Below are 18,029 nucleotides of genomic sequence, written 5' to 3'. Positions count from 1 at the left end.
ATTCAGTACTTCTTATAAGTGCTATGTTCTGTCGCATGCAAACTTTTCCTTACGTTTACATGGGGACTTGTGCATTTAGTGCATGATGCAGTAACAGAAAAGGCTAGAGCAACAAATAGTAGTTTTAATATCAAAGAAGGATATGCAAAAAATGTGTTTTCTTGTATCCCATTGTGTTCCCTTTGAATAAGTAGTAACTCATGAGGTGTCCTAGCCAGAGGGCAATTAATTACGATTTGGATGTCCCACTTCTGGAACAGCAGCAGGCTGGTACCAATGGCTCAACTCGCATTCAATATCTGTTGGCTGCCAACCTGAAGCACGAAAATGACAGGAACAAAATAAGTAAACTAGCAAAAGAAAAACTGTAATCGTGCTGTACTAGGCAGCCACTGAAATTTTTAAATCAGTTTACAGTGGCTTCAGTGCATGCCACCAAATGAAAGGTGTGAGTACTCCCAAGCTGATGGACATAACAGAATGCCATTTTATCCCAGTACAACCAAGGAAACCATGAACACCTAATACCAGCACATAAAATGAGGTTCAAAACTAGAAAAGACATACACAGTACTTTACACACTATTATTTGATGACTCTGAATAACTTACTAGCCCAAATTTCCATTCTAGTGTTGAAATCCACCTTTAGTAAATGTGAAGAGTGCCAGCACAGGGATGGAGTTGTGCATCTTCAACGTCTATGGCGGTGCAAAAAGTTCCATGTGTAATGAAGAAGAGTAACCTGTGCCTCAGCAGCATCGCCACCGGCATGAGCTCGTGGTTGCTGTCCTTGGACGTACGCTTCTGACTGCTACCCGTTCGCCTACATCCGTTGCTAATAAACCTCTTAGCAAGTGGTGGAGGTGCTGGGTAGCAGTCACAATTTCAAGCATGCAATTAAGCCTGCAATTTTAAGCAGGGTAAATCAACATTACGCAAACTAGTAAAGCACCTGCCACATAGAGATTTTAATTTTACTCTTAATTAATGACATTCACTAAAACTGTCAATAGTTTGCCACCACACAAGAAAATTTAGAGGCAACTAGAATCAAATGAATTCAGTTACTTATTACTGGTACCAAATGTGCAGTATCGACAGCAGGGCCTTGGCAGAACATAATGCTGAGTCGGATCGCAAATCAAAGGTAAACATTATACATTAAACAAACTTATAAATGCATTGCATGCAGTGCTGAACAGCCCAGCTATACAGCTAAAACTCACGTTTCTTTGACAGCATGATGGGAGGAAAATGCTACTTTTTATCACAGTGCCAGAAGACATCCCTGTTTTCCACTACCTGACAATGGTGACATACTGTTCATTTCATCCTGCCTAGTTGTGCTCTATGATTATATCAATGGATGCAAACACGGTTGCAATTATTTTCATTTCTGAAATTAAGCATTTTATTTTAATACTGCGATTATTTTTTATTTGGGGGCCCCCTCACTGCCATTAACATGATTTGCAAATAACTTTAGTTTTTCAGACAGACAATGGCGCTGTAAGAGAACATTAGTTAAATGAGCATCTGTCAATACATAGATATAAAATCTATTTTTCTGCAAACCCTAAAGACTGGCACTCAGACTGGCAGTATATTCGGAATAAATAAGTAAATAAATAAATAAAGGTTGTGCATAAGACAATAGAATGAATGTCTACTCTTGCAGGCACAACCCCGTCTGTGCTTTAGCTATCCCTGCACATGCTCCCATAAATACATGAAATTGCAAAGCTAGATACAATGCTATAAACCAGGAATTCTCAAATTGGATTCTGTGAAACCCAAAAGTACTGCGAACGGCATTTTAGGGTTCCGTGAGAGGTCAGTTCAAATCTGATCACAATCTTCTACAATGAATCGATTTAGAGAAGAATTTTGCATTGTATTTTGGATTTAACCAAGCTATTGCACACCACATCCACAATAGAGCTTTTTCTGGCCCGTGAGCGCACCAACGGCCGCGAAAGCGCTTATGGGAAATAAGTGTAAAGCAGCAGGAACGAGCGTCACACTTTCGCTTTCCGCCTCCTGCTCCAAACGAGGAGCAGTAGTAACTGAGGCCAAGGTGTTAGTACTGCCCAATTCAAACAAAAACCTCTTGTTTACTGTTTAGCTGCGACGGCCTTTCGCCTACCGATCCAGAGCACCACAGCTGAGCTACAATCTCCATCTATTTTGGGCACACACACCCTTAGACTCCTGTGTGATGGCCACCATTGAAAATTAGACATTATAAACAATGTGCAGATTCAGGGGTGGGACTGCCCAAAGTCATTTCGGAACAATTTTTGGAGCAAGTAAAATTGCATTTTGGAGCAGAGTAAATTTCATTTTGGAGCAGTTTGGAGCAGGCCGATCCGAATTTTGGTGGAACAATTGAATATGGCAGCACACTTAGAAACCACGATGAAAAAAAAAAATGAAAAAAACACGAAGCGCGTAGTAGAAGCACGCTTTATAGCTATAGCATACCAGAATATGGAAGAGTGGATCGAGCGGCGGTACAGCATTTGTTTTCCTGTAAAGCCGAAAACACCGGTGGAACTACAATCGCACTATATATTCCTGCGCCGACACTCATGATGATAGCGGAAAATGTTCTCAAATTATGCGGTCCAATCGACGCGCTAACTTAATTTCATGGTCACCATATGTCACCGCAGACCCGGAGAGCCGCAGTCAACCATGGGTTGATATAACGTAAAACTATCCCAATCTGTCTTTATTGCGATATCAATTATATGGACACTCCAGACGCATTTCTGCCATCATCGTCGCCGTGATGTTCCGTATAAAGTCCAGGGGCGATAAAATCGTCGCCGTGCGCCATATGCTGTATGTGCGAGTGAAAGCATGCGAGGGTGAGCCGACGATGGCGGCTAAGTCTCACACGCACAAGGGAGGAAGCGTGCAGTCTTCGGTCACACGCAAGGTACTATGGGGGGAGGGGAGGAAGGGGGGCGTTCTTGGCGGCTGGTGCGTATGGCGCGGCAGTGCGGGCGCTATCTTGGAAGCGATCTGCGGTGGGGACAGAGTGCGAGTGCTCGTAGCTTTGTGCGCGCTCTGTTTTCGCCGCTTAGCTCGAGTTGAAGCGAGAGGCAGCACGAAGGTCAATTCGCTCGCTGCTGCTGCTGCGCTTCCTCACTCCAGCGTTTAGACAGCCAGTTTCCTCGGTCATCGAGTGAGACATGTTCATGTTTGCTTGCATTCGCGTGACACCATGCCTGTTAATTTAGTTAGTAAGCGAATGTTTACAAGTTTATACAGCCGATAAAACTACTATCCTTAATTTGAATAGCTGTCTACTTATTTGCTATCACAATCGATGCTTCGCCTTTCGGACGAAACTGCGACTTCTAATTCCAAATCCGCTATTACCCCTTCGCGAATGTCAAAATGTCTCATCCCTCGACGATGTAGGCATAAAAACAGATGGGAATCCCAACCATTCGTTTCGTACTCGCGTCTGCTGTCAGGCGGAAACTTGTTTCGCACTATCGTCTGCACGCGTCAGCACACGGATAGTTCGAGAAGGGGGGAGGAGTCTATGCTGTCACGTGACTGCCCCAGCAGCGCACCGCTGGTTGGTGTTAAAGCCCCTCCATACACGTTTTCGCCGTGCTGGCGCATGGATGGAGGGGCTTTAGTTGGTGTCAACGTTTTTAGAATAGGTTCAAAAAAAGTAATCTAAAAACGTTGGTTGGTGTGGGCGCCCTGCGCGCATTATTCCGCTAGTGTGTACGCACCTAGGGACAGAGTCAGCCGCCCGCTGAACCCGCGGCAGCCTGCGCCTCCCTAATATCTAGTTCGCTCGCAGTCACCTAAGCCTGCTTTTCATTATTTTGCGCCTCAGCTAGGGTGCACCGCTCCGCTTGGCCCACTCAACCGTATTCTAGTACACACTAAAAACGTCAGCCGAGAGTGGCCGCGAAAGTCCAGTGCGGGAAGCGCCGTCTGCGGAATGTGAACGGCCGCACTCTTTTTCAAAGAACGAATCCGCTCGCTGTTCACGGCCACTGCCGGAGCACACATACCGAAGCCGTTCTGGCGCAGCATGGCGAAATTTCGGTCAATTTTCTGTGTTTGGCGCAGTTTGGCACAGGAATCTGCGTTTGTATCAAAATGGCGCAATTGGCGCAGGAGTCCCACCCCTGAGATTGAATCAGACCTGACGACCTTGACAGTTGAAAATATTATGGTCAAAGCCAGAAAATCCAAATATTTAGCGAATAAACACTAATAACTGTTTTATTAGATACGGACTGCTTATTTTAAGAAATTCTGAATGCATATTCTGTAGAGACGCTGTGAGCACGCATTTGGCTCCATATACAGTATATATTCGCTTAATGAACACACTTTTCTTCCCAAAAAATTTAAGCAAAGTTGGGGGGTACGTTTATTATGCGGTATGGGAACTTTTTCGAAAGAGCTAAAATTGAAAAGTAAGACAGACATTATTTTAAAATGCATTAGATGACTTATCTTTGCAGTAAAAATTGACGTAAGCTACTGTACTTGCAAAGCGTAACAGCATATTTATTGCACTTCACCACGCATCGAAACCACCAGACCTCTCGCTGGCCGCTTCATCCACATCATGGATCCACAACTTGTCCTCGCAGCCGCTTCCGGACATCTGCCATTATTGCAAGAATCACATTGAAGCGTTGCTTTTCGGCACCTGTGCTTTTGAAAACCACGCTGCGTACGTCTCTTTCCTCGACCATCCTGCTCAGTGGCATGTCAAAGTTTATTGGTATCTCATCAGTGTTTCCGTTTTTTGAGCAGATAGGCTCTGTCCTACAGCAGGCGTGTAACTGCTGTAAACGCATACGCTCTCTTTCCTTCAAGTCAGAGTCATAAACTGCATTAATGAGAAGCATTCTTTGCTTCTTCCACCAACTTTACAGTACCTGTCTGTATTTCATTGATCCCTATCCCCACTGCACTGCGCAGGTGTGCAGTAGGGAATGGGGGAACAGAATGAAATGAAGATAGAAACGATAATCGCAGTGCCTAACAACCAAGCCTCTTTTCACAGACAGTGATTGGAGGACACAACAAATGGCATCAAAAGAGCCGTACACTTTGCAGGTGCCTGTATTGCCTCATGTGTGCAATGACATGTAAGTAGTACAAGTGTCCCATTAATTTCCACTGCTATATGAAAGCATGGTGTTCCTACTGGGCCCCCAAATGTCACGTGTACATATTCAAAATTTCGCATTATCCAATGTGTGCATGGGCCTCTGCACTGCATACATGATTAGGACACTAATTAAAATATCGATTGGATTATTTAAACGCGTATTCACATGATAATTATTGCACCATCACTTCTGGTCCTCTCCCTGCCTCGTTAAAAGAAAGGGCTGCTGAGAATGCCTGTTGCTGATGGACTTGTTAGCTGGCATTGAGCCAGCACGCCAGACCAATCAGTTTTGCATCGCACGAAACACGAGCCTCTGTCCCTTGAGTTCCCCATAGCTGCGGCAACCTGAAAGCAGTGCTCACTCTCGCGCAGCATGTTGGCCTCGTGCTCGTAGAGAAGTGCCTCCATCTGGTCCTCGAGTGAGCGGCGGCATGACAGGACGTCCTGCTCGAGCTGCTCGCGACGTGCCCGTTCATCGTCGTACAGCTTCTTCCAGCGCATAGCGAACTCGTACTCAAACGAGCCCACCTCAGCCAGCCGGGGACCCGCCTCTCGCTCCTTCTGGAACTGCTTGTTGTTTGGCTGGAAGTTCATCTCTGGCAGGCCATCATCTTCATCGCGCTGCTCCAGCGGTTCAACCACCACAGGACGAGGGGTGCTGGCCACCATGGAAGTATAGAACAGTGGTAAGGTGGGCTGAGACTGACAGGTGGCATGGAAGAATCGCAATAAGAGAAGTCATGAATTTGGTGCTTTTTAAATTCTTTATACAGTATGAGAGTTGGACTGTCCATAAACTTCAAGAATCTTTAAAAAATCATGTCAGTTATTTTAGTTTTTTGTCCATATGCATTTTTTTGTCAAAACTATCAGTCACAGAGCTTTCAAATATTGCAAAACGAAGGACAATGGTGCACTACACGACTAGAACTAGAGCAATGTAGATATGTAAAATATTAGGGCAACAACTTTTTTTTTTTTTTACATAGTGCAACAGCCACTACGACATGGTTTTTATTTGTTTACTAGACTACCATTGGGGTGTGGATAATGGTTTTAGTTCCCCCATTTGTACAAGGCAATAACTCAATTGTTCACAAAGTTTAGTTCACATACACCAAGCAGTTCTTAAGAAAAAGATACAAAAGTGTCCTAAAATCGCATTCTGAGAAAAATGCGCTTCAAACTGCTTGATATATCAAAACATCCCTGGATTATAGACTTTTTCGTGGTGAACATTGCTGTAGCATTTCTTTTTGTTTCTGAAGCCCTTTCATTGCTGCTTTGCTTCAGCTTTTAATTTGAATTGGCTTTTCCTGCCCGCTGTGAGTCCATCGGTAGCATGCACATGGAAGCACACAAATGTTCGGCCAGAAGTGACCCTTAGGTACTTTAAAAGCACGCTTGAATTGCAGCAGTTGGCATAAAACTTGTGTCAGTCTTTGCGTTTTCGCCATCAGCAGCACTAAAAAGGGCATGAAATTGGTCTTTGACAGGCCCAGCATAATCTCCGAAGAGTGCGCGCCACCATAAACAAAAAGTGCACGAGAATGACAGAGACCTACCTAATGACTAAGATGCACTACATAGGAAAATAATGCCACGAGACTAGAACTTGAATCAAACACAAGTTGTTTTTCTATGATGAAAGCTCCATACGAAATCGACAACATGGCAAGGCGTCACTTGTTGCGTCACTTTCAGGTTGATGCAACAACAAAAATTGACATAAGTATGTCAGACGTCGTGTGTACCAAGTGTTTTATATTTTTTGAAAGCTGCAGAAATACACTATCAAAGGAAGGCAAAACAAGAAAATCTTTATTTTTGACCACACGGTCTCACCCCACTTTGAAGAGACATCAAGGCAAATACTAAGTCAATGTGGACTGTTAAAATGCCATTCCAGACACCTCGCAGCGCTTGTTTCATTGTGAAAAAAAGACTTAGTTTAAATGAAAATTGTGTCTGAAGGGCCCGCATGCCTTTAATGCAGTTAAAATCACCCGCACTTGAGAGGGGAGGAGTGACACTGCATACATACCTCATCACCGCCCTTCACTGCCGTCAGTGAGTAAAACGGCAGCTGACAGATGGCGCTGTGGCTTTTAGTGCAAAACGTAAACACGCGGCCATAGAGAAAATGAGCCAAGAGAGAGCGTTGGATTCGTCACTGCAGCTGCTTTTGGTCAAGTGGCGTGGATCGTTTGGCCATCCCGCGACATAATATAGACTTGGCATTCTCTGCTACTTGCAGTCTCTGCAATTTTCACGAGCCAGCAAAACCAGCACAGCTCTACGCGATAATGAAACTATTGAAATGTGATAGTGCTGGCGGCGAAGAGTCAAGCAAAAATTAAACCTTTTGACCTTCAACATCATTGTCAAGAGTAACATCAATCAGTTCTTTCTATTAGAAATTGAATAGAACTGAACAAGTAGCATTTTTCTTCCGTTTTATAATGCAATGCAATAATCTTTTTATTACGAGTGGTTGAGTACTGGTGACAGAATTATAATAAGGGGTGCCTATGTCATCGGCCTAGTTAGTACTTGAATGTCCTACAAGAATCTCAAATCGTGTCCCGCATTCACCTCAATTTCTCGATTACCAAAGCACTGTTCCCAATATTTTTTTTACACCTTAGATGTTCTCGAGCAAGTTGACTTCAGCTTAACTTAATACTTGCCTTTAGTGCCTCTTTAAATGGCCCCTTCCCCAGGCCCATTGCAAGTTTTAGTTATACACTGGAAGACGTCATGTCTAGGGATAGTTTTACCAAATAATTTTTCAAATCAGCTTATTATTGATGAAGATGGAAGAAACTGAGTGCCCTGTTACCATACCACCAGGAGGCAAGCGCAACTGCCTAAAGAGACTCTTTCCCCCTCAGTAGTGTCTGCAAACAATGTTCCATCCCCGCCTTCTTCCACTATCGAAGCCGAGGGATCGCGCCGGGTTCACTTGACGAGCACCGCCTTCCTTGTTTTCTTTTCTCCCATTCTGTTCCGCGCAGTACATTTCCGACGGCGCCGTTGCGCATTGGACGATTTACCAAAGTTAGGTGTCACAGCACTGCAATACTTTGCAGAAATGATCATCAAGTATGTACTGTGCTTGTCTGTTTTAAGATGGCCAAACCTGGGGAAAGGGTCCTTCAACCGAGGCATGTGCTACAAGCTTAGCAGTCAACACGCTTTATAGAATACTATCTGGTCCGGCAACATGGAACTGTCCTGCACTGTGAACATCAAGATTTTTTGTTGTTGTATAGACAGGACTCTTATTTTGGCATACATGCTGTGCAGGATTGAGTGCTCTATACCATCAGTCCCATGCCACAAGCTCAAAAATTCCAAATAGATGCAAAAGCCCTAAGCAAGCAAAATTTGTGACAAGAATATATGAGCCTGCAATATGTGCATACACATTGATTTATAATGAAACAACTGCCTAGTGCAGGCAGAGAAAGACAAGGAATGGAAGTAGTCAAATGTGTAAATCTGTAAAACTACCAAAGCAGAATACAGTCAACTTCTATCAATTGGGCCTTGACGGGACCAGCGAAATCGATCTAATTATTTGCCAGGTCAAATTAAACAAGATGTATACAAAATTTCCCAACACACCCCTGAATAAAATGCGCGCCCACTTTCTGTGTGTTCAAAGTAGAAAACTAACGAAGAAATTACATTAAACCTCCTAAACAAAGCAATAATGTAACGCGCACCCGATGTTTTAGCTATAAAAACGTGTTGCAAAATAGTGGCCTGTTTCCTGAAATCAGCTTCCCCACATTATTTTTAACCCTTTGAGGGTCGAATTTTTTTTCCCAAATGTGACCCCCCAGGGTCGATTTTTTTTATTGCTGATTTAAATTCTCCGAAAGAACCTATTTCGAAAAAATATGGTCGCAAATTTTTTTACAGAGACAGTAAAGTAAGGAAAAAATTGTTTGTGTTGTAAAATACACAATGTTTATTCATGAATAAGAAGATAAGCGCATTGAAAAATGGTTGTGCACACGTCCGGAAACCGAAACAAGTGTGAAGCCTTCGTCTTATCGCCAAGAAGGTGCGATAGAGCTTTTGTGGTCTCCAAAAAAGGAAACGCAAGAACGGCAGCATCGTTTGTGTATATACGAACCTGCCTGGGAACAGGTGTAATCGCGCTGCGGTGGGCAATAAACGATCCGAGTAACAAGCGGTCACCCTTTGATAGATTTGAAACCAGATAGCCATCAGTTTAGCGCATGCAACAAGCGGGATCAGTCGCAGGAGAAAACCGTAACTTGCCGCTGGCGCCGCGCGCGCGCCCGGATGGACAAGCGATAGCTGACGCGCCGTTTCCATTAAAAAAAAAAAAAGAAAACAGAGAGGCATTGGCGCAAGTAAAAAATTCCATGCGTTTTTGTCGAGTGGCAGCACATGCCAAGTGAAAGAAATGATTGAAAGAGGCGCGCTTTTTAAATGTACAAGTGATAACGTACATGTACGTCATTGACCATTTTGAAGGTGTTCGCGGAGGACGTACATGTACGGCATTGACCCTGAAAGGGTTAAAGAGCCCCTCACCAGGTCTGAGCATTTTGAGCAGACAAGCGCAGTGCACACAATGCGCGCTCACGATCGTGTCTGCAAAGATTTACATCGCTACACGCCGCGGAAAGAGCTGAAATTTTAAACTAAAAGCTGTCTGACCTCGCAGGCGCCGCGCTATAACACGGAGGGTTAATGTATATGTGCAAGTGCACCTACGTACATGTCTATGCTGTAACGTCAGTCCCAGTGACACGCGTCTTCAAGGATTATTCAAGGCAGCGCGAAACCGTGTGCTGCGAGTAACGAGACAAACGCAACAGCTTGCACGCAACACTGTCAGTGGATGTGCGCCAGCAGCAAGAGAGAGAGAGAAAAAAAAAAAAGGCTGGTCCTGTGAGGTATGCATCACATGCTCAAGCTCCAGTATGGGAGAATGCAGGGAACGCATTTCACTTGTGGAGGCTAGACGGCGCAAGTGGAGAGAGTGTGTATGTTGGCGGTGAAGCTCGCCTCCTGAAATCATGGGTTCGCAGCAGCGAAACATTTCTATTTCGGCTATTAATGAACCAATTTTTAAAATTTTTGCAATAGAACACTCCCTAGAGGTCACATAACTTCCAGTGTATAACCGAAATTATGTGGCCTGGTGAGGGGCCCCTTAAGTGGCAGGAGCAGTGTGTGGCAATACAGTGGCAACTACCTCAGAAGCGCAGCCAGTTTGGCACGTGCCCAAGGAGCCTCCAGTGCGTGGTAATATTGAACTGCTGCATCAGGCAAGTTACTAGAAACGTCACATACTGGCAGATTCCGCCTTAAAAGGCGTAAAATGAACAATTAAACTTTGTTGTAAACTAAAGAAAAAGGTTTGTTATATTCACTTAAAGAAAATATTTGCTTTGCTATACAGTCGAACCACTTATAACGATAACATATTTAACAATATATCGGTTATAACAATGAAAAGCTGCTGCACCGTCACTTTTGCATGTTTTCTATGGTGAAATAACCCGCTTACTACAATGCCCCCATGCCACATTATCGGTTATAACAACGAAGTCTGGCTACTGGGTGTCCGTGCCGAAAGAGAATGGAATGCGGAATCCTTGAAAATAAAAAATAAAATAAGAAATTTGGGCCACTGCACGTCACCGCACGCTCTTTTCCAGCCTTCTACGTACCGCCAGCCTCATGCGCCTCTCTCCCGTCGCCCTTACACCCCTCCGATACAAATGCGCTGCGCCCATAGATCTGCGCAGCGCCCCTCTCCAAAACAAGAATGGATTGTGCCAACTGTGCTGACAGCAAGACAGCGCGGGGCGCTGCTCCTGCTGCGCATTTCTGCCAACGGATAAAGTCGGTCGCGCTCGTCTTTGTCGGATGCATTGAAGTTGTTCCAGGCCACAGGGTTTCGCCCGTTTCGCAGCCTCGTTTGACTCGCCGTCGAAACGGAAGATGGCCGATTCGCCTGCTGATCATCGGCAATGCACGACGTTGCCATTCAAAAGAAAGCACACTGCTATAGATTTGGAAACGAAGTGCTTCTAACCGATGAGGCAATCATCACGAACGTGCTCACATCAGATAGCGACGGCGACAGTGACGACAGCAGCAATGATGCGGTAGGACAGGCTGCCTCAACGTTGTCCTCGCAGGAGGCGCTGCAGATGAGTCAGTCCCTCCAGGGCTTCGTTTTTGCAAGGGACCTTGGCGAGATAAGGATGTTGGCAAGCTGCGATCGCGTCAAGCAAGCAAGGCTGACAGACATGGGGTTTTCTCGGGCAAGCCCGTGAGAAGTGCGTGGCGAGCTGCTAGCGGCGATCTCGCCCCAGCGTTTCTTCTGGATTTCTTAAGCTGAGAGACTCTTCTCGCATTTTTTAAAAGGCCACTATTGAGGCCACCAAAGCGACACCTAGGCGGAGCTCGCATGTCACTTGACGCTCGTGACCCTCCTTTGCAGTTGTTATAGCAGTGCCATTCTTGAAAGCCGACAGCCATGGCTTGTTACACGCGATAGGAGTTAAACGAGTCAACTCAATCGGCAGTCGGATGGAGGAAGGTGGTGGAGAGGCGCACTATAGTTTTGTCACAACAGCTCTGCCATCCCCCTATTTCGATTTTGTTCACACAGCCCGGTTATAACAATTATCGGTTATAACAATGGAATTTTCGTAGCACTTGAATACTATTAAAGTGGGTTTGACTGTAATGAGATAAAAAGTGAATGGGTTTGGTATTTCAAGGAGCATTACAATGACTATGTTAAAATTTGTTATTAAATTTAAAGGGTGCCTGAAACGGTTCAGACAAATTATGTAGAGGCGTACAGTACAGCTACAATAAAACATTCATGCCGCAATTTAAGTGAAGCATCTGGTATTAAGAGAGCTACAGATAATTACAAGTTACCCTCCTCCTTAGCCATGCTTTTTCTCCTTAATTGGTTTGCCGAGTGATCGGGGCTAAGCTTCGCCTTCACTGGCTCAGTGTCACAATGCGATGTTGTGTCCTCTACTTCCGGCCTTGGAGCCAGCGCGCGAAGCCTCTCCAACCTCTTCGCTAGTCGCCTGGCCATCGATCCCCAGCTATCCAAGCGTTCTGTCGCAGCACTGAGCGTGTCTAGTATTCCGGTAAATGCAGGCAAGCTGGGCTTTTCAATGTATGGATGGAGGCATGAACTAAAGCGGCTCCGTACTAGCCCTGCTCTGATGAAGGGGCTTTAGCGTAAACGTAAACAGCCTCCATGGTGCAGTCACCTGGTGGTGCAGAAAAAAAAAACATTAAATGATGGGGTGTTACGTGCCAATACCACAATCTGATTATGAGGCACACCGTAGTGGAGGACTCCGGATTAATTTTGACCACCTGGGTTTCTTTAACGTGCACTACAACGCAAGCACACGGGCGTTTTTGCATTTCGCCTCCATCGTAATGCGGCTGCCGCGGCCGGGATTCGATCCCGCGATCTCTTGCTCAGCAGCGCAACGCCTTAGCTGACTGAGCCACCCCGGCGGGTTTTTAACATGCACCTATATTTAAGTACACAAGTGTTTTTGCATTTCACACCCTTATCGAAATGCGGCCCTCATGACCAGGATTTGATCCCGGGACCTCGTGCGTAGCAGCGCAACACCATAGCCACAATACAATTGTGGTGTAGAGCTTAACCAGCTAAACACAGAGCTAATATTGCTGTAGCCAAGTGTAAATTAAACATTTAATGCACCCTGCAGGCCACTCACATTTGTGCCTCCGCCTATCTGGCAAAAGACCCAGTCCACCTGCGTTTACCGGAATGCCAGACAGGCTAAAACTATCTATTGTGATAGTAATTCTCCCATGTGAAGTGACGGGCACAACGCCGTAGATGCTGGTGCCAATCAGATACTGACAGGCTGATGCACTGCAGCCACTCAACTCGTCTGCTGTCTTGCCGAGGAACACGATGTCACATCTTGACATGTTGCCGATTGCTAGATTTGCAGCCCACAACACAAGGGCAAACCATGGTGCTCGCGAAAAGAAAGCTCGAGACCAACACTGACCGCGCAGCTCACGTCAGCACGGCGCAAGTTGTAACACAAGCAGATGGCACTTGCTGTATGCCGGAAGTGCTTGAGTGTAGTGATAAATTTTCGTTGTGTTTTCTCTTTCTCTCTCTTTTTTTATAGAAAAAGTTAACGTTCAACATTCCAACTATTATGAACAACATTTGTTCCACCATAAAGTTGGAAAAATTATCAATGACGCAACCTGGGTAGCCAATCAGATTGCTCGCCCAACTGGCATCAATTGTGCTAAGTCACTTATAAGGGGACGGCTGAAACCTCAGAGGAGTGGCGCCGCTGCAATGGTAGCGATGCACATTTCTAAAGCTTTATAATAAAGTACACGCTTTGCGCAGAGCGCTTAAATGCATCACTTAATGATCAGAAGGACCTACCCGAACGATTCAACACATTTGTACAATATTGTCAAAATCATGATGACTATATTTTCTTTCATGAAACTTCCTCCATCTTGCAGGTTTGTAATTATTGAAAGAAAAACAGCCGAGGACACGTAAGTACTACTTAAATGCTAAAGCATTTAATGTCCAATAAAACGCCACTGAGCGGTCCGAGTTTTGTGCGAGTAATGTGCCATAGCGGTACATGCCAGCAAGCAGCAGCAGCCTGCGGTGCCAACAGCGCATGCCACTGACATCCTGCGCAACATGAGATTGAGGAAGCAGCAGCGGCCACCAACGCCGGCAGGTAATAGCAGTGCGTGCTGACCGTGACAGCAAGCAGCAGCAGCTAAAGCCCCTATATATAAAAAGTAGCGACACTCTCCTCCTCGTTTCTCCTCTCTTTCGCATTCCTTTTTCAACCGTTGCGCCGCCTACACCGCTTGAAACACGTGCACTTGTTTATCTTTCGCCGCTGATCAGATTCGACGATCGCCGACTGTGTTCGCCGCTATCGTTGTGCTCCTCGGAGTCGGTAGACGCTTCTCGGGCAAAAATGGCGATGGAGCGTGATCGTAAACAAACGCAGCCAGCACCCGGCGGCGCGACGGTCCACGTGATGCCATTAGGCCAATACCGACGCGGCGTCGGCCTCGGACAGGGTGTGCGAGGAGGCAGCGGCATTCTTCAAAGCGTGACGCTACTTTTTATATATAGGGGGCTTTAGCAGCAGCAGCTTGTGGTACTGGCTCAGGCACCGCAGGTTGGCTTCTGAGAGCGAGGGTGACGTGGTGACGTGGCAATGCCCTCACGCAACACCTCGCCCTATAGCGCAGCAGGAGATGTTCCCTTTTGCCCGCTCTGCTCCGTCGAGACGCGTTCGTGACATGGTGTCGCAGCCAATGGGACTTTGGGTGCCATTTCTCTGCTACAGACTACAGACGCCGACTTTTTTGCTCAATGAACCATTTGACTCTTTCGCTTCAAAACTGCTGCACATCATCACAACAAGGCTCAATAAATGCTTATCTCTTTGATCACTGCAGCCAGAACTGTACATCTGTGAAAAATGACAAGAGTAGTTGAGTATTCTTCCACGGACCACTAACCTTGTCAGGATAAAGCACTCCTCAGAACAGCGCTTCAGTGCCTGTTGGGCTGCCTGCTTGCGCGAGAACTCGACGATGCCCTCGCCCACAGAGCGACCACGATCGTCTACAATGACCACAGCTCTTTCAACCTCTCCGAAGACTGAGAAGGCTAGCTCCAGGAGCTCATTGGTCACCCACTGGCTGAAGTTCTTCACTCTGAGGGCAGCCCCATGGGTCGCAAAGCGCACACGTAGTGGTTTCTGCTGCATTGGCATAAAATCCAAGGCAGCTTTAGCTGCTTCAGCATTCTGCCGGGTATCCTGCATGAAGTACAAGAGATAAGGTTGAATGTAAGAAGTTGAGCTGGTATATCTTGTGCAGACTCTGGTTCATATTGAATATCATGCAGGTAGTAGCATCTCGAAGGCAGCATGGACCAGAATGCACCAAGGGTTGACAAAGCTCTGAACAAAATCGAAAGAAACAGATAGACATGAGCAAGGCGCATGACGAACTAATTCCATAAGAACAGGTAGAACCAGTAGCAAGTGCCATGATAGTGTGCGGCACCTCCCCTACACTGCAATCGTCTAGCTTTCTAAAGCAAGAAATGAGCCCGGTGGTCTCCCTCCCAAGAACTGAAAAAGCCCAGTGCTGCTTAGCGTCACTGATCCGGTGAGAACTGCCACACTTAGCTTGACCTGACCAATGGCCTCAGCGGTGCCAAGGCTAGGAATACATGTGGGCAAGGTTTCACATCCAATCCTATTCAGTTCATTTTCTGTCCATGCCTCCTTTTCAAGTTTGTCACCAGCCCTACATATATAGTTTCTGTAGAAAATGAAAGGGATACATCATGACATGAAATTAATCGAAGTAGAGTATCAACACGTTTTCAAATCTGCAGAAATTCTACTGCAACCTCTCACATTAAAGGATGACAGTGGGCAAATATGAGGCTTGCGTAAATTTTAATTTTATGCTATGGTTGGCCTCAAAGCACCGGAACTGGCATCAGCATAACATCATGACGAGCCAAATTTATCAACACGTTCAAAAGACAGTATAACGGGCACCAACCAAAGAAACAACAGTTTCAAGGAAATAAAGCATGTTTTGGCTCTCGTAAGGGTGCCTTATTCACAGCCTTTTATTTCTGTGATCTGTGTCAGTTATACTGTGCCATGATCATCCCGGACCAGACAGTTTTCGTCAAACCCTAGATTTCATTAAAGAGACTAGGTAAGGCGATGCTGCTAAAAAAGGCTAACAAGAGAGCAGCATGCATTTATACTGGCTATGCTTTGTGTGGCAGCCACTGCAATTGCAGAAACGGAGTGAGGAAATGTATCATGACGCATTAACCTTCTGGTTACCAAAACCAGTTTGTCGATACCGTATAAAGTAAATTATTTAAGGCACTCCTGAAATTTTGTGTGTAGTTTTCCTTAGTTTAAAGGGTTCATTTTAAGCAAGAGAAATGATAAACTGAAATTGTCATGTCAGCGCTCGTTTAAGTTGGCAACAAAATGACACATAGAAGAAAAGGGAGCATAAAGAACCCAATTCGCGTGACATATCCTTAACAGGCTGCATGCACAAAAGCAAAGTTTAGCCAGGACACAAGTTGCAAACTAAGTACATTATAACTACCATTGGTGCTTTCGGAAACATATTTGGCACAAAAAGGTGTTGCTGGCTTGGCGCACTATGGCCCATCAAGATACATTACGCAATTTACAAATAAACGAAATAGCACCAGACACTGAAGCAGCGATGTCATGTCTGTGCCGTTAATAGTTGCAGGCGCCCGACGTGCAATGAATGGCGCAATTTATTCGCCCGAGTGCAACATCACGGGTTACGTTGACGGCAGAAATTAATTATTTCTATCCTACAGCACTTCTTGCTTAGCAAGCTTTTCTGCATAGCTAGGTATGAAAAGCGTTTGCATATATCACGTCGCACTCGTCCTCTTCCAATGCCGACTGCCTTTCAGGATATGCCCTGCGATACTTAAACGTAGCTGTCACAACCCACGAGTGTTCTGTCAGTTTCACGCCAAGACAGGTCCCGTCAGCCGCACAACACTGTTCGGTAGTACCGATCTTAGTAAGCGTTGTGCCCATTGAAAGCTGTGCATTTCGCAACGCTTCATGGAGACAGCGCCATGGCAGTACCGTTCGGGCTCGACTTAGCGCGCACAATAATCACACGCTTCTTCTGACGGCACAAAGTCGAAGCACGCCGTTGGACGCCATTTTTAAACATACCAGCTTGACGAAGCCGAAGCCCTTGGCGGTGTTAAGGAATATCTCGGCGACTTCGCCATAGTTCTCGAAGAGCTTGCGGAACTGTTCCTCGGTAAAGTTGTTCGGCAGGTTTCCCACGAACAGGCGGCACCGACCGGTGAACTTTTTTGGCTCGACGGTGCGTGTCTCGAGGCCGCTGGTGGGGCCGCGCAAGTACGAGAGCTGCTCCAGCACCGGGTCCATCGCCGCGGCCATCGCTCCGCGTGGGCGCTCCCAACGGCCTTTCGGTGGCTGTGGACTGTCGCGGGCGGGCAGGCCCCTGGACTCTGCGGCAGCGGCGTTGGCGTTCCAACGATCGGCCATCGCCGACTGAGCCGGCGCCATGTTCATCCTGTCGTTCATGGTGCGTTCAACCGTTCGCACAAAGGGCGCGATGCGAAGCCTGCCGACGCTGTCTTCCTCAAGCAAAACCGGCACGGCGCGAACGACACCAGTCGCGCACCGTTCCGCCAGATTCGGCTGCGTTGGTCACGTGGCCTCCGGCGACATTTTGCGCCGCCTGCGTTCGCCCTCCGCGCTGGAAAAGAAACACGCGGAAAAAACGACCGCAGTACATTGCTGATAGTATGATCGCAGCGGAGGACAAATTTTAGTTGCAGTTACCTTCTTTCGCCATTCACTGATTTAAATACTCCGCACTATTTAAACAATTTATAACAGTGACCCCTACATGTCTTGTAGCTGTAGTTAGGGTACGGTGGCTAGATGCCGTAGTTAGGGTAGAGTGTACTAGAATATGGTCGAGTGGGACGAGCGGCTGGGGCGGCGCATGCTTTGCAGTGAGGCGCCCGACGTGGAAAAATACTGTGGCGGCGCTGCGATCGAACTGGATTGGGCCGCATCAAGGTCGCGCCGTTCGAAACTGCTGGCGATACTGCTCGGCAGGGTCAATCGCACTAGTTCGCGCGCTGGTATTTGCGTTCAGACCTCTCAAATGGTGTTCATAATCGAATATGACATGTATATATG

The 18,029-nt window shown here is 46.3% G+C and overlaps 1 protein-coding gene across 1 annotated transcript; it reads right to left on the bottom strand.

Annotated features, from left to right (window-relative positions):
* Positions 1–165: 165 nt before the first annotated feature.
* Positions 166–17,539, bottom strand: LOC119434322 (splicing factor, proline- and glutamine-rich). The gene is made up of 4 exons (XM_037701500.2): positions 17,022–17,539; positions 14,767–15,068; positions 5,532–5,827; positions 166–314 (listed from the first exon to the last, which is right to left on the bottom strand). Exons 1-4 carry the CDS (start codon positions 17,400–17,402, stop codon positions 226–228), a joined length of 1,068 nt encoding a protein of 355 aa, XP_037557428.2. The 5' UTR covers positions 17,403–17,539; the 3' UTR covers positions 166–225.
* Positions 17,540–18,029: the final 490 nt, after the last annotated feature.

This window comes from Dermacentor silvarum, unplaced genomic scaffold, assembly GCF_013339745.2.
Source record: "Dermacentor silvarum isolate Dsil-2018 unplaced genomic scaffold, BIME_Dsil_1.4 Seq10, whole genome shotgun sequence".
NCBI classification, from domain to species: Eukaryota; Metazoa; Arthropoda; class Arachnida; order Ixodida; family Ixodidae; genus Dermacentor; species Dermacentor silvarum.
The sequence above is the reverse complement of the archived record's forward strand: the minus strand, read 5'-3'. Positions and strand labels throughout refer to the sequence as shown.